This window comes from Pseudorca crassidens, chromosome 12, assembly GCF_039906515.1.
Source record: "Pseudorca crassidens isolate mPseCra1 chromosome 12, mPseCra1.hap1, whole genome shotgun sequence".
NCBI classification, from domain to species: Eukaryota; Metazoa; Chordata; class Mammalia; order Artiodactyla; family Delphinidae; genus Pseudorca; species Pseudorca crassidens.
In genome coordinates, this window is record NC_090307.1 from 27,084,693 (window position 1) to 27,101,698 (window position 17,006).

The window sequence follows — 17,006 nt, forward strand, 5'->3', positions numbered from 1 at the left end:
AATAGAGTCACATTCTGAGATATTGGGGTTTAGGGCTCAACATATGAATTTTGAGGGAGATATAATTCAGCCCATAATCATCCTTATCACAGCTTCCATTTAGGGACCATATTAGAAGTTACCGGGCCCTTTGTTTCAAGCCTAAGTCTTGAACATTGCAGGGTGTGATGGGAACCTCATTTCCCCCCATGATCCGTGGCCACCCTTTGTCCCTTGTCAGGGACTTGTGTTGGTGACCAAAGGTCCTCTGCGTGTTTGGCTCTACTTGTCTCTGCCTTTGGGACACCCTCTCGGTTCTCCTGAGCTGAGCGGCCATCCCAGCTGGCGACCTGTGAGCTTTACCCCATCTGTCTCTTCCATGTCAGTTGCCCTCCATGTGGTCCCCTGGCCCTGGAGTCTTGGCGCTGGTGGTACTGGGGGTCTGAGAGGAGAGAGGCCGGGCTGTTCAAGGGGCATGTGAGCCTGCTGGGTCATCAGGGAGCAGTGATACCAAGTGATACCTTTCCTGAGTGATACCTTTCCTGAGTCCTCAAGCTGAGGTCAGTGGGCTCCCCCAGGGCTGGAATCGGAGAAGCCAGAGGCTGGTCTCTAATCCGACTGTTTCTGATGCTACCTGGGCACCTGTGGGCGTCACTGTGCTCCAGCCCAGAGCCAGGAGTGATGCTCACGGCGGAGACCCTGAGTCATCCGGAAAAGGTTAGATCTCCATCTGTGAATGGAAGGGGCTGGACGGACGTGCCCAGAGGCCCTTCCGGTACATGAACGTCAGCTGGCATTCCATCTGAGGAGACAGTGGGGTGTGTGATTCATCTGGGAATGATTCTGATCCAAAATTGCTCCAGTCAATGGTACAAATCAGTCAGCTGGAAAATTCCCATATGGTAAAGGCCTCGTTCCCAGACAATATCCAATACAATGAGGATTTACTCTGTGATGATTTGTTACGAAATCACATTGTCCCTAATACTTGTAAAAATTATTTATGCTGACTTTTAGTCATTCTAGGGCCTCTTTATTTTTAAGCCAATTGCTGCCTGTGTTCACACACTGATGGGGGCCATGCCTGGGACCTCATCCTTGGTGTCTCCTGCCACCGCTTCCCCATCTTTCCGGGCCGGGGAACCCTGCACAAAGCCCTGTACTGAGACCAGGAGAGAGGCTGGGAGCAGGGCTGGCTGGGCAGAGCTTTCAGGGCTGGATGTCCCTTTGTGCCCACACTTTTCTGAGTCTTGTTGCCTGACCCTACCCAGGCTCAGGACGTGTCTGTTAAATGAGTGAGAAAGTGGACGAAACCTAGGTGGGAACAGAAGAGGCCATGGCGGAAAAGGGGGAGAACAATGAGGGAGAACGAGATGAAGGTGAGCATCTCCTGCACACGACTAGAAAAATCAGGTAGAATACAAAAGTTTATAATAATAAAAAGCAAAGGTCCCCTTCCCCACAGCCTCTCCCCCAGGCCTGCTACTCGGCTGTTTCTTCTGGGAATTACCTTGTACCTCTCAGTCCTATGCGTGCCATGTATGCCGTGTTTAGCATTCACTGACGTCCTGGTGTGGTGGGTGAGGATTCAGCTCCCTTACCCAGCCCAAACCATTTCCCCCCACTTTTCCCAGTTGAGGGGTACTGCTATTTTTAGTTCTTCTATCTATAGATCGCCTAAGTAACCTATTTTTTGTTCTACCAAATGTTGGCAGTATCTCTTGATCCTGTACTTTGTAAGATGAGGCTATTAAAATTACCCCAACTTTTTAATTCCAGCCTCTGGCTTCAGTCATCCGTGAGTTTACCTTTAGAATGTCAAGGCTGATAACATTTACATTCTATTTGTAACCAGAGCAAGCCTCTTTGGGGCCTGCTATGGGCAGACTCTAAAATTTGAAGATCAGAAAACAGTGATTCTCATCTCTTTTCCTATTCATTTTTTCCCCTTTTTTTCTCGAGCTTCTAGTCATCTTTTCCCTTTGAACACTTTGTCTCTATCATGCTCCCCCCCTTTTTTTTCCTGCCTGTCCATCGACCAGGCATTCCCCCAGGGTTTCCCCTCATCCTCTTTCTCCATCCTGGACAGGCTGCTCTCTTGGTGGGTCACACACTGTTGTCACTTCCCTTCTCCGCCTCCGTAGGTTAGATTCACCTGGAGCTGCTTCTTTCTTGGTTTACTCCTTCATTTTGCTTCCACCCATCTTCAAGTAAATTCCCCCCAAATAGTGGGTGGAAGGTAAGGGTTTGAGTCCTTCTGTGTCTCCATGACCTAATTCTTCTCTTAATTTTTGGTTTGGTGGGGTTGATATTTTAGGTGAAAATCATTCACCCACAGAACGCTGAAGACCTTCTCCATCATCTTCTGGTATCCGGGGCTGTATGAGCACGGTACTAGTTGTTCCTTTGGAGGTGAGGTGACCTGTTTTCTTCTGTCCGGAGTCTTTACAGATCATGACAGTTCTGGAATAGCCCGATGGCGGACCTCAGGATACACGCTCATGGAGACCTCTTAATCTGGAGCTCACTCCAAACCCTTGAACTTTCTCTTGGATTTCTTCATATTTCCTCCTCTCCAATTTGCTCCACTTCGTCTTTCCGGTACCTCTAAGGGTGGTATTCTTCTGGATTGCTCCTCGAATATCTTTTAATCTCATCTTTTCTATCTCTTTGCCCTTTGTTTCTATTTTCTGAGAAATTCCTTGACTTTACCTTCCAACTTTTCTAATGAATTTTCATTTTTCCCCAAGAGCTCTTTCTTTTTAGATTGTTCTCAGAGCAATCTAGTCTTTTTTTATCCCTCTTCTGGAATATTAGTCATGTCTTGGGTGAAAGGAGGCAAGTGGCTGGCTCAACCCTTCATCTTAGAGTAAAGGTGATCTGTGCCTTTGTAAAGCAACTTATAAAATGTTTTTATACATATTGCCTCGTTTGATCTTTCTGACAACCTTTGAGATCAGCAGAGCAGAGGTTATATCTGTCTTACAGATAAAGCAGCTGAGTCTCAGAGAGATTAAATGACTTGTCTGAGGTCATATTGCCAGTTAGAGATGGAACCAGGATTCCAGGCTGGATATCCAGGCCCCAACCTTGATCCAGTGTGTGACAGGACATTGGAGGCACAGAGGATGGGGCCTGGACACTGGTAACAGTTGAACTTGGGACCCTGGCCTTCAGTGTTGCCAAGGTTGTGTTTCTGGAGGCGTTAGAGGCACTGGCTGTTCAGGGTGCTGCCCTAGGGGCCTGTGGGTTGCAGGAAGTGAGGGAGGGCAGCAGTGGGTGAGCAAGGTTGCCGCTGTGTAATGGCACCTCTCCTCCAATGTCACATGAGCTAAATAAGCAAGAGCTGCTGTGGGGGGTTTGGGAAAGCTGGAAGGAAGGCATCAGGATGAGAGGAGGGACTCCTTCCAGCTCTTTAAAGCTGCCAGGCAGGTTCCTGCCCCAGGGCCTTTGCACTCACTCTTCTCTGCCTGTAATACTCTTTCCCCAGATGTTTGTGTGGCTCACTCATGCATCATTTCAGTTCTTTGCGCAAGATTCCCCTCTTCAGGGAAGGCTTCCCTGATCAACCCATCTGAAATAGTCACTTTTCAACCCCTGATTCAGTTTCCTTTTTTTTTTATTATTTCTTTTTTTCTAAATTGAAGTATAGCTGGTGTACTATATTATATAAGTTACAGGTGTACAATATAGTGATACACAATTTTTAAAGGTTATAGTCCATTTATAGTTATTATAAAATATTGGCTATATTCCCTGTGCTGTATGATATATCCTTAGAGCCTCTTGCTTCATTTTTCTTTTTTTCTTTTTTTAAATGGATTAATTTGGTTTTTTGTTTGTTTTCTGGGCTGCACCGAGCGGCTTGTGGGATCTTAGTTCCCCAACGAGGGATTGAACCCGGGCCCTCGGTAATGAAAGCATGGAGTCCTAACCATTGGACCACCGGGGAAGTCCCTTGCTTCATTTTTCTTTGTAGCACTCACCACTCCCTAACATGACATTAAATATCTGGGTTTGTTTTTTTTCTGGTTGTGGTAAGAATACTTAACATGAGATCTACCCTCTTAAATTTGTAAGTGTCCAATACAGTATTGTCAACTGTAGGCATTAAGTTTTACAGCAAATCTCTAGAACTTATTGGTCTTACATAACTGAAACTTCATAGCAACTCTTCATTTCTCCTTCCCCGAGCCCCTGGTATCTATCATTCTACTCTGTATCTATAAGACTGACTATTTTAGATACCTCGTACGAGTAGAATCATGCAGTATTTGTCCTTCGGTGACTAGCTTATTTCACTTAGGATAATGTCCTCCAGATTCATCCAAGTTGTCACATATGGAAAGATTTCCATTTTTTAAGGCTGCATAATATTTCATTGTATGTATATAATACATTTTCTTTATCCGTTCATTCATCAGTGAACATGCAGGTTGTTTCCATATCCTGGTTATTGTGAATAATGCTGCAGTGCACATGGGGGTGCAAGTATTTCTTCAAGATTCTGATTTCAGTTCCAGAAGTGGGATTGCTGGACCACATGATAGTTCTATGTTTAATTTTTTGAGGAATCTCCACACTGTGTTCCATTGCAGCCACACCATTTTACATTCCCACCAACAGTGTATGAGGGTTCCCTTTTCTCTATATCCTCGCCAATACTTGTCATCTTTTGTTTTTTTGATAATAGCCATTCTAACAGGTATGATGTAGTATCTCATTGTGGTTTTGATTTGCATTTCCCTGATGATTAGTGGTGTTGAGCACCTTTTCATGTACCCGTTGACCATTTGTATGTTTTCTTTGTAGAAATGTCTTTTCAAGTCTTTTGCCCATTTTAAAATCAGGTTATTTGTTTTTTTGCTATTGCTGTTATTTGTTTTTTTGCTATTGCATTGTAGGAGTTCCTATGTATTTTGGATGTTAACCCCTTATCAGATATATGGTTTGCAAATATTTTCTCCTGTTTGGTAGGGTTGTCTTTTTACTCTGCTGATTATTTCCTTTGCTGTGCAGAAGGTTTTTAGTTTGATGGAGTCCACTTGTCCATTTTTGCTTTTATTGCTTGTGCTTTTGGTGTCGTATCCCTGTATATTTGCTTCCCATTTGTGAGGTCTGTGTGGGCAGGGAGTTTTTTTGTTCACCACAGTATCTCCAGTTCCTGCCATATCGAGGAATTCAATAAATAGTTACAGAATTTATTTGAACTCAGACTTATTGATTCATTCATTAATTATTGATATACTCAACAAATATTTACCACTCATCTGCTATGTGCCTTAGCACTGGAGTCACAGTCAGGCATGATCCCCTGCCCCAGGGTATTTACTATTTAGTGGGAAGTATCGGGCATAGGTAATGACAGGTTATGGGTTTTGCAGAAGGGGAAAGTCCAGGGGGCTGAGTCAGCATTGTCAAGACAGCTTAGTTTAACAGTAATAATAACTTACACCTGTAGGGCACGTGCCAGACACCATTCTTAGTCATTTATTGCATCGTCTTAGTTAGTAGTCTTAACAAATCTGGGTAGGTGAGCAATAATCTAGTGTTATGACCATTTTCTAGGCGAGAAAACTGAGGCTCAGAGCAGTCACATAGCCTGCCTGAGGTCCCATAGTTAGGAAGTGCCTAAACTGGGTCTGAGGCCCAACTCCCCTTCTGGTTCCAAAATCTATGTATTTAGTCACTATCCTGTATGACTTTTCCTGCAGTCATTCCTCCCAGCACCAGTCATATACTCTCTCTGTAGGTGAGGCTTGCCTAGTTTGGGAACAACTGTTTCCCCCTCCAGTTAAACACAGGGGGACACAGCTCTGCAGAATGAACCTGTTTTTTTACTTTACAGTTAAGTATTTGCCTTTTTTTGAAATCATGCACCTTTTTTGGAAGCTGATGAAAGCTTCAGATTTTCCCTAAGATGTGCACATGGGTGGACAGACAGGGGATTTTGCCTATAATTCAGAGGGTTCATAGGTTTCCTTAAGACCTTTGGTGGACCTCAAAGTAAGAACCACAATTAATGGTAGTTTTTTGATAACACTCAGCTCCTGGGGGCTTGTCACTTTCCCATTCATGACCAAACCAGAATGACCTTTAAAGGGCTCCCCTTGCATCAGTGTCCAAGACAAGCCAGCATCTGAACCGGGCCACAGCCAGGTAACCCTGGACAACTGTATAATGCCTAACTGTGGGATGGGGAATGTGGGAGGTCAGGAGACAAAAGTCATGGCTCTGCCTTTAAGGAACTTATGGTCTGTCCAGCATCTCCCAGCATTCCTGAGAACTCCAGTCAGAGGCACCGCTCGATGGGAAAAGGGTTCCATGATCCAATTCTTTTTGCTGGTTTCAGTCAAAGGAAGAATCCTACATGATTTAGACATTCCCTTTCCAGGGAGTGCTTTGGGATGTCACAATGCTGAGATGTCTAAACCCAACTGGCATAAAGCCTTGCAGATGGTGGTTCAGACAAAAGGCTTCTCACCTCTCCTTCTCTGTCCCTGGAAATTGTGATCTGCCCTTGAGAAAAGAGAAAGAGAAGGGCATTGTGCCTTTGCAATGAGCCCTACTGTGTGCTGAGCACAGTGTGGGGTGATCTACAGACCTTAGGGAAGTGGTCTTACACCCTCTATAGACAGATATTCCTGGGAGAACTGTGAAGGCCCTTGGGGGTGGGCATGTGAGGAAGGTGTTTTAAAATGTGCCGGGATTTGTTTTGATCACATATAGTAAGACACACAGACATGCAAAAGGCTATTGTGAAGGAAGACGTTCTTATGCTCACAGATTCCTAGAGACAGGAGGCATGGCACACCATGCAGGGACACATGGGGAAGCACCAGGGTTGGTCAGGAGGCAAAGGGATGAGGGGAAAGCAGAGGTGAGACCCTTTATTGTGGTTTTCGTGGAAAGGAATGGACAAGGCAGGATAAAAAGGTTCACGACTGGCTAGTTTGAATAATTTCAGTGGGCTTTGGGGCATAAGGACTGCCCCTGGTTGTCTGATCCTTAGCTCTGGGCTGATGAGGGCAGGGACTAGTGGCTCTGTTCATAAAGGAGGTGACTGAAGGTGTGGGCTCTGGACTAGCTGAGGTGTGTATGGAAGGCATGCTTGCAGGAGAGTGGTTTGCTATCTCTAGGAATTCACAAGTCCCCAGATGTCAGAGAATCAAGAGTATAGCAAATTAGAAAATACAGTTAACACAAGGGACCAGCCCAGGATTTGGCATAAGGGGGAAGAGGAAGGGAGCATGTCTGGGGATGATGACATTGTTCAGCCTGGCCCTTTCATGCACTCTCTGTCCTCCACTCCCAAGGGTGAAGCAGTTGGAGCTGTTCGACAGGTGGAAGAGCCTCCAGATGTGCAAATGGGCGATGAACATCTCTGAAGCCAACCAGTTCAAGTATCTATGACTCGTCCGTGCTCCCCAGCCCTTCTGTTCATATGGTCCTCCCAGGCACCTCTTCAGAGCTCCCTCGTCCTGCAAGGCCAGCCCCCAGGGACATCTTCCCCAGAGCTGGCTCTGATTGGGCTTTGGAATCTGGGAGTGGGGAGGTTCTGACTCAGCACACAGGCTGAGGCTGGCATCTTGCTGAGTGTTGTCCACATGTCCCTGCCCTTAGTCCTAGCAGCAGCCCTGTGTGGTCAGTGCTGTTGTCTCCAGTACAGCCCCTGACTGTGAGGTGAGGTGCTTGAGGTCTCCAGGAGGCCCGTGCGTTCAGGTACATTAAGCACCTTCCATGGCCTCACCCCGTGCCCCACCCTGCTCCTCGGGCGGCTGCTCTAACTTAGCAGTCCTCTCCTTCCCAGAGCGCTTGGGCTTCTACAGCCTAGACCAGCCACTTGAGCCCTGCTGTAGCCTATTCCCTAACTGCTCTCTAACCGAAACTGACAGGTTATAAGCTCCCAGGAGGCAAGAGCTGTATCTTAATGTTCCCCTGTCTTTGAGAGCCTAGCAGATGTCCAGACAGTCTCTGTGATTAGTGGTGAGCTATAGGGGCCTCTCCACTCTAAAATTCTAGGAGTTAATGGTATGTTTTTAGTGCAGGGTAGACCTTATTGAATGGAACTGACAGAATCCTGGGAATGTGTGTATAAATTGGATTTCAGCAACTCAGGCTGTAGTTTGAATGTGCTGAAGAGCCATCTGCATGAAGGAATCCTACACGGGAAGCTGTGAAAAGCAAATAACACTAAGTATTTTGTATTTTCTGTATAAGTCATTTGTTCCAGTTTGTTGCAATTCTGGGCCAAGTTGAGAGGCAGTTTTAAGTGGCACGTTTTAGGAACGTGCTGCAGGTGCCAGCAGCCCCCAACCAGATGCCTCTAGGAGACTGCAGAAACCCAGCTAAGGCCTGGCAGTAGTTTGCAGAGACCCACGTACCATAGACTAGAATGTGGGCCACGGGTCCGAGGTCTGTGCTGTAAACACAGCCCCAGTTCCGCCCTTAGAGCGAAGCGATACTGAGGGTGGTGCATGACGGGGAGGCCCAAGCACACTGAGGGCACGCTGAAATCGAACTCAGCATGGACAAGGTCAGTGAGATGCCAGAGGATGTTGTCCAGAAGCCTCGCCAGTGGAATTCACATACCTAAGGAAATAATGTAGCAACGGGAAAATGATGTGGCAAGAGAAAAACCAGGATCCGCGGGGGAGCCTTTGGCAGGGATCAGCCAGCACGATCCGGGGAGAGGCTCTGGGGGAGCTGGGACCTTTCTGGCGGTGGGGGAAAGAGAAGTGACATCCAGTCTTGCTATGCTCTGAATGGGAAAAGCTTCAAGGCCAGTTGGTCGTCCCCCTTTGCTCTCATTACAAGCTCATTGAATGATGATGAGACTCTTAATTTAGGTGCAAGAACATGGTGCAGTGAAGTGGGGTGGGATGCGGGAGCGTGCTAGAACACAGGCATGAGCATTCCAGTGACAGGAAAGGAATACTGTAACAGAGGCCCTCCCCCGCCTGCTGCTTACAAATGGACACTCTGGCATTCTGGTTTATATATCAGTCGCTCGTGAGCTTGGTTAGTTTGTCAGTCTCCCTCCCTTGGGTACTCGCCAGTGGGCTGACAAAATGGCGTTTCTGGACCAGCCAGATGCTGGTTTGTAATGCTCACCTATGGCTCCTGCCTGGCCAGGCCTCTGGCCTTGCCCCTGGGAAGCCTCAGTCACATTTTAAAACCCAACCCTCCCCAGCAGAGACCGCTCTCTATGGCCAGCAGCCAACTGAGCTCCCCAGTGAAGTCCCTGCAAGAGATAAAGTCACAAAAAACAATGGGTTCAGCCTTCCTGGCTTTGGCAATTTGGAGTCACAGGATTACAGAGGGTCAGAAGAGTCAGCCCTGCATTCTACAGTTGAGAAAACGGAGGCTCAGAGAGGGGAAGAGACCTGCCCGAAGCCCCACAGCTGGTGGGGGCAGAGCAGAAACTAGAAGCCCGGCCTCCTGACACCAGGTTGGCGGCTCAAGTTTCCATGCCACACCTTCGGTGTGGGTTTTCCAGAAAGCTCGTCCTCAACTTTAGTTCGTGGTCGTCATCCAGACTCCATGGGGATGGCGTTCCGTTCCTCCCAGGGCTGCCCAGAGGCTGGATGTAACTGTGCCCAGAGCCAGCGTCGGGGGCCAAAGGCCAGTGTGTACTGGCCCCCTGCTGCTGTTTGTGGAGAAAGTGGGTCCTCGTGGGCTCACAGCCCCCTGTGAGAGGGTGGCATTTTGCATCCTTTGTCAAATCCAGCCCCTCTGCAGCCAGGGTGGGGCTTTGGGTCCCCAGGATAGGGGAGCAGCGTGTGCCTAGGATCTGACCCCATCACCAAGCCTTGCAGGCACCCTGGGAGAATACATTGCCGGGCGGAACGCCAGCTGCAGAGAAGAGGAAATCGGGATTCTCTGGCCTGGCTAGCTCCCAAGCCTGCCTCACAGCCCCACTCTCCCTTGAAGGCTGTCTTTTTAAGCCTGCTTGCATCATCTGAGCTCTAACCTTTCTGTAGCTCATGTTCGAGTGTTTTTGTCAGTGAAAACCACAGCGATTTTTTTTTTAAATAATGAACTCCTTAAAATTTCTGGAAGCCAGGATCCACTTTCTGCAGGCAGTCATCCAGTATCAACCCACCACCCCAATTTCTGACCCTCCCGTGTTCCTAAGACAGTTTGTAAATCACTGAAATGGCACATTTCTGTTGACTGTGTATGTCTTGCTTTTTGACCCCATCAGACAGGGTTAGCCTTGTCTAGAGTCAGATATGGGGGCCAAAAACCAAGGAAGAGCTCTTATGCCTGTGTTTTCCTTTAGAGCTGGATAAAGAAGCATTTCTGAGAAGCAGTAGAAGGCTTAGCGGCTCTTGTGAAATCTCACGTGGGGAATGCTTCAGCCCGCAGTTGGCAGGACTTTGGTAGTTGACCCCCACGTGTCCGACATTGTGCAGGATCCAGAGAGGCAGGGTCCCTGCCACGCAGGGGCTTTCGTTCAAGTGGAGAGGGAGTTGACAGATGATGAAGCGAGGGATGCCCAGTCTGTGCTCTGGGCCTTTGGAGGCCAATGCGGCCAGTGGGGACAGGGCAGCTGGGAGCTCACAGAGGGAGACCAGGCTGGACCCTGAGAGGCTTGGGCACTGGGAGGAGTATTGAAGCAGAGGTGCGGGGGCAGGGGCAGGGGTGGGTGGGAAAGTATAGCGCTCCCTGGCCTCCCCAAGGGACCTCAGTTCCATGACCCCTCTGTTCTCTGAGAGGCTCTGCTCTGCCCTGTGTCACTGGTCTCTCTCTGTCTATCTCCTGCCCGGCAGGTCCACTCTGTCCAGGTGCTGCAATGCCCCCTCCTTCCTCTTCACCACCCAGAAGAACACGCCCCTGGGGACGAAACTCAAGTATGAGGTGGACACCAGCGGCATCTACCACATCAACCGGGAGATCTTCCACATGTTTCCCAAGGTGCTGCTTTGGGCAGGGCGGTCCGGGTGGGACAATGGAGCTGACCCAGTAGGGCCCTCTGTGGCCACGCCCGTGTGGCGTGGCATCACTCAGCTGTGCCCTGCACCCAGCTGTCCTGGTCCTGGCTTGCCATTCTCGTAGGCTCAGTAGACCGTCCTCCGGGGTTCCTGGGGGTTCTGTCGGAGCACAAAGAATGCCAACTGGCTGTTATTTGAATGACTGTTGGCAAGAAAGTGGTTGTGAAGTTTTGGTTATTGCCTTGCTTGCAGAGAACATCCCGAAGCTATCTGGGAGCAGGATTAAGCATTTGTCCCCAACCCAAGGGAGGCACAAGAGCAAAAATGTACATGCAGGGACTTCCCTGGTGGCGCAGAGCTTAAGAATCCACCTGCCAATGCAGGGGACACGGGTTCGAGCCCTGGTCCGGGAAGATCCCACAGGCCGTGGAGCAACTAAGCCCGTGCACCACAGCTACTGAGCCTGTGCTCTAGAGCCCTGGAGCCACAACTACTGAGCCCGCTCGCCTAGAGCCCATGCTCCACAACAAGAGAAGCCACTGCAATGAGAAGCCCATGCACCACAACGAAGAGTAGCCCCTGCTCACCACAACTAAAGAAAGCCCGCGCACAGCAACAAAGACCCAACGCAGCCAAAAATAAATAATAAATTAATTAATAATTTTAAAAAAATGTACATGCAAAGGTTGTGTGCACAAGAAAGCGCAAACCATACAAAGTAAAGCGCTGAAAGGTTGATCTCGTATTGGCTGACCTTGGGCAGTCCTTTTTGTCTTTCAAGGCTCCACTCTCACTGTCTGTAACACTGGGGTTTGGACTAGGAATAGGTTTGGCTGCTTAGAATAGAAAATCCAAAATATCAGAGACTTAAACAAGAGAGACGTTTATTATTATTTTTTCCTTCACCTATGAGAAGCCTGGAGGGAGGCTATTCATTCAGGGCCAGCACGAGGCTCCTTGGCCAGGGGGACCACAGAATGAGTGGCCCACGTGAGCAAAGTGCTCAGATCACAGAACCCAGGCGCAGGCAGGCGCTTCTGGCCTAGTCGTTGCACCAGACCCTTGGAGAAGGGACCCTGGAGCCTGTATGTTCAGCGGATGAGGATGGTTACCACCTGAAGAGGAAGGTTCCATGCAAGGTGTTTATAGGCACCCCCTGGAGAGTGCCAGCCCAGGGCAGGGTTTAGTGGGTCCAGTTTGTAGAACTGCTGGCGTTCTAGCAAACTAGGGTGTGGGGCGGGTTCAGTTCTTGCTGGATGAATGTGCGGGGCTGGGCTGCCCTGCTCCGGGGAGTGCTAATGAGGCAAAGCCCAGGGGTTCCCTGCATTCTTTTTTATTTATTTAAATATCTTTATTGGAGTATAATTACTTCTTGCTCCGAGCACCAGAGTGCACTGGTATGACTGGGCCTGGGGGGGGGAGGGGAGCAATGGGGAGGAGCTGGAGGTGGAGGGTGTCAAACATACCCTCCCACAGCAGCGCTGGAGGAGGATGGGGTGTGAGTCGTCTTTACGAGGTGGGTCTTTCAAGGCCTGGAACGTGAGACTGGTGACAGCAGGTGAACTTGCAGGTAATGCCAGTGGGTGACACACAGCTCAGGTATAACATATGGATGCAAGGAGGGCCATGGGGATGGGCCACTGAGGCCCAGGGAAGTGGAACAGGGGTTGCCAAACGCGCAGGCCATATGGTCTCTGTCACAGCTACTCACCTTTATCGTTCTAGCATGAAGCAGCCACAGACACGAGAAAGCAACAGAGTGTGGCTGGATCCCAATAACGCTTTAGTTCCCATTAGACATTGAAATTTGAATTTTATATGTTTTACACATCACAAAGTATTCTTTTTTCCCACCCTTGAAAAAATATAAAATCTATTCTTAGCTTGCTGGCTGTACAGAAATAGGTGGAGGGTCAGATGTGGCCCACAGGCCGTAATTTACCACCCCCGAATTAGAGCATGTGATGTAGAAGTATTTCCCAAACTTCCCTAAGGTGAGGTTTTTGGGGGGGCGTTGAAAAATATGCAGCTTCTTGGGCTCCTACCCTGACCCTGAAGATTCTGGTTCTGTGGTTCTGGGATGGAGCTAAGAATGTGTATTTTCAGAAAGTACCCAGGTAGTTTTTGATTTACAGAAGTGTGAGAAACACTGACATAGAACATAAAAAGCCCTTGATGATCTCTCCAAAAAGGACTTTGTTTTTATTCTTTCTCTGGTCAAAGTCAAACAGTGCAGTTCCCCCCACTGGCCATGAGACGCCCTTGTTTTCCCCGTCCCGGTTCCCGGAGCCTGGCCCTCCAGGGAAAATGTGCCATGAGGAAGGACAGTCTCCCACAGACAGGTGCAGCATCTCCTTTGGATTTAGCCTAATTGCTGATGATCCCATTGTACTGGGATTTTCCGTGACACTTGTCTGGCACTTGGTTCCAACGTAAGCCCCAGGTGCTGACCAGGGCCACTGTCACGCAGGGCTGGCCAGCTGGTGTGAGATAGGAGGAAAGCTGCCCGGCAGCCTCTGGGTGACAGAGATGGCGGGTAACTTCAGGGCCATCCCGTAATAACCACCTGGTCCCCTTGCAGAGACACCTCTGCGCCAAGCACTGCAGTGGGTAAGCTTTCCATCTACTCCAGTGGTTCTCAACGTGGGGGGCAGGGAGGTGGAGACATTTCGCAACGTCTGGAGATGCTCTTGCTTGTCATGACGGCGGGGGGGGGGGGGGGGGGTGTGCTCCTGGCATCTAGTGGGAAGAGGCCAGAGATGCCGCTACGCGTTCTACACTGCACAGCCAGCCCCGCCACGAGGAATGAGCTGCTCCAAAGTATCAGTAGTGCCAAGTTGAGAAGCTCTGCTTTACATCATCTCAAATGCAGAGTCACAGGAAATACACGTTACTATTCTTATTTTACAAATCACAAAGTTTAATTTGTAATAAACTTTACAAAATTTACAAAACCAAGTCACCGAGGGCTCAAAACACTTGTCCGTGGTTTCCTCACCTCATTGTGGGGCAAAACCAGGATTGAACTGGGTCCGTTGACTAGGGTGCCCAGTCCTGGTTTGACCAAATATAAGTCCTGCATCCCAAGCAAAGTGCCCTAGTCCTGGGCCAACTGGGATGGTTGGTCACCCTACCCTGGACTCCAGGTCTACACTCGTGCCCTGAGCCTTCCTGGTCCCACCTGCCTCAGGATGCCCACGAGGCCTAGAATGGGGACGTGGCCTAGAACCAGGTCTCCTAATCAGGCCAGTATTTGCTTTTTCCTGCCTACTTGCCTGTGGTCCCCTGGAAAGCATGCCCAGGGAGTCTCTGTGGGCAGCCAGCGCCCAGACCGAGGTAACACCACCAGCCGAGGTATGACCAGGTTGGAGCGCTGGGGGATGCTCCCTCCCAGTGCCCCCGTGGCTGTCATCATTACTAGAGTGAGTCCTGAGCTCTCTGTGCTCAACGCTTTTTCTTGACAGAGATCCCAGTGTCCCTGCCTCTCACTGCTCCCCTGGTGTGGCCTTGCTTGCCCACCCCTCGTCAGTTGTCTCTGCTGCTACCAAGTCCTGGCATCTGTCCCAGTCTATATGACCTTTCTATCCCAGGCCTGTGCCCTCCCCATGGAGCAGAGGGAGGGTCTGTACCTTACCCTGAGCTGAAAGGGGTGAGGGCTAGGTTTAGGGCCCTGGTCCCTGGTGGCTCTGCCACATCTCTGCTGCTGTCATCTCCCAGAAGGTCTGCATTAACCATTAAAACATGTGGATTAGAAGTAAAAGAAGCTGGGATTCCACTGGGAAAACCAAAGGCAAGCAGGGTTAGCCGTAACTCGTCCTCTCGTCTTTCTGGAAACCGGAGGCATCCCAGGGCTTATTGAAAAAGGCTGTGGAGATCTGGCTTCCAGTTCTGGCTCATTCCTAATTGCCCGTGGAACTGAGAACGAAGCTTTTGACCTCTCTTCATCTGCAAAGTGGTATAACCACTTTTCTCCCACATTTACTACAAGGCTGTCTTGTGAGGCTACGAGGAGTGGAGGTGGACGTGGGTGCAGAGGTGAGAGCACCAGATGAAGGCAGGGGGGGCATCGCCTCTGACAGCTGTGCCCCTGTCTCCCCAGGACATGCCCTACTACCGGTCCCAATTTAAGAAATGTGCCGTGGTGGGCAATGGGGGCATCCTAAAGAACAGCCGCTGCGGGAGGGAGATCAACAGTGCCGACTTTGTCTTCCGGTAAGAATTGCCCCGGGTCTGCACCTGCCACCTCTACCCCCATGGCCCTCCCCCTCCGTGCCTGCCCCCTTTCTGGTTCCCCAGCCTGCTAGTGCTGCCATTTACGTGATTACTCCCCACTCCCCACCCCTGCAGACCTCATGCTCTGGGTTGTCCCTTCCCCCTTTAGCTCTGTCCCTTGCAAGGGTTGAATCTCTCAGGTCCTCAATCTCCACATCTGCAGAATGGGAGCAAATGGCATAATAGATGTGAAGACACTGAGGACTCCCAGGGGTCATGCAGATCTGTTGGTGAGGTCGCCTGGGCAGCCACCTCTCTGGCTGGGTTCCACTCTTCTGGAAGCACCGCTTGGAACCAGGGTAGTCTTGTGGCTGACACCAGTGTGAGCTTCACCCTGGCCTTACCTAAGCTAGACTCTTGTCCTTGTATTTCTTCCTCCTTATGTAGAAGCCCTTCTTATCTCTTTGGGGACCCTCACTTACCTCTAGCCTGGGTGAAGAAGATAGGTTGAAAATGAGAGTTTAAAGCAAAGAGACTTGGGTTGAGGCTGCAGTGGGATCTCATGGGTCATGGATCTACAACCATTGGGTCACCCAGGGTTGGTGAGGGAAGGGGTTGAACTTGCCCTTCCATGCCCAGGCACGAAGATTCCACCCAGCTGGTTTCCTCTGTGTCCCTCTGCCCACACGATCACCAGCCCTTTCTTCGCCACACCCCAGCTCCCCAGCTCTATCTAGAATGACATACCACATGCAGTCGGGCTGCCTCATCTCTTCTGCAGGTGCAACCTACCCCCCATCTCGGAGAAGTACACCATGGATGTAGGGGTGAAGACAGATGTGGTCACGGTGAACCCCAGCATCATCACAGAGAGGTCAGTGGCCCTCTTTCTAAACTTGTGCTGTCCAATATGATAGCCATTCATCATGTGTGGCCACTGGGCATGATCCAGTTGAGATGTGCCGTCTGTAAGTGCAACACACACACTTGATTTAAAAGCTTAATATGAGAAAGAGGATGGGCCGTGCCTTATTACATTTTTATATTGATTACATATTAAAATGATAGTATTCGGGGTATATCAGGTTAAATAAAATCTACTGTAAAAATTAATTTCACCTACTTCTTTCTACTTCTCTAAATGTGCTTCCTAGAACATTTAAAATTACATTTGTGGCCTGCATTATATTTCTTTTGGACAGCACTGGTCTAGACTCTCTTTCCCTAGAGATGGGCCAGAGAGCTTTCCAGTGTGTGACGGGGGCAGGCAGCTCCCTACACAGTGTGTCCTCCCGGCAGTGGCGAGAAGCCTCATGCAAAGACCTCAACCCCCGCTCCTGACTCCCCTCCTGGGGTCTGTCTGGGAGGCCTGGGGGAGGGGCTGATGGGGTTAAAACTCCAACTGGGGCATAGTCACACCTCCAGGTCAGATGAAGGGTAAGAGGAGGGGGAGTTGTTAAATCCGGTCAGATGCCCGGGCACATTTACAAGGAGTCAGCTGAGTGAGGGAGCATTCAGAGAGGTGCGCAGTGAGCCAGCTGGGAGGGCTGTTCAGTGTAAAGAGAAAGGCGAGCGAGGGGAGGAAGGGCTCAGAGGACAGGCAGCTGGTTTGGTGTTCTTCACTGGGGGAAGGCAGTGACAGGTGAATCCTTGGGGAAGGCAGGACAGGTGAGTCCCGAGGGCTCTAGGGAAAGCCTCCACTCCCTCACCCCTTCCCCTCTGAGCCCGCCCCGGGCACCCTCAGCCGTATGGGTTAAGTATTACCCTTCCCCTGCAACCACACACTAGATATTTGTCCCTTTGGGTCCAGATTGCCCTCTCCGGCACTCACTTACAAAAATATAACCGTCCCGGAGGAAGGTGGACATTCATCTGCTA

At 49.7% G+C, this 17,006-nt stretch overlaps 1 protein-coding gene across 4 annotated transcripts in view; it reads left to right on the top strand.

The window, feature by feature from the left end:
* Window positions 1-17,006, top strand: part of ST8SIA5 (ST8 alpha-N-acetyl-neuraminide alpha-2,8-sialyltransferase 5) — an 80,084-nt gene that overhangs the window by 44,634 nt on the left and 18,444 nt on the right. For 3 of the 4 annotated variants that reach the window (XM_067699198.1, XM_067699195.1, XM_067699197.1), the window contains 4 exons: window positions 7,296-7,382; window positions 10,755-10,899; window positions 15,016-15,128; window positions 15,910-16,002. In XM_067699198.1, coding sequence (XP_067555299.1) covers window positions 7,296-7,382; window positions 10,755-10,899; window positions 15,016-15,128; window positions 15,910-16,002 — 438 coding nt within the window. The remainder of the gene's footprint in view (window positions 1-7,295; window positions 7,383-10,754; window positions 10,900-15,015; window positions 15,129-15,909; window positions 16,003-17,006) is intronic. The other variant, XM_067699196.1, reaches the window with a different exon arrangement.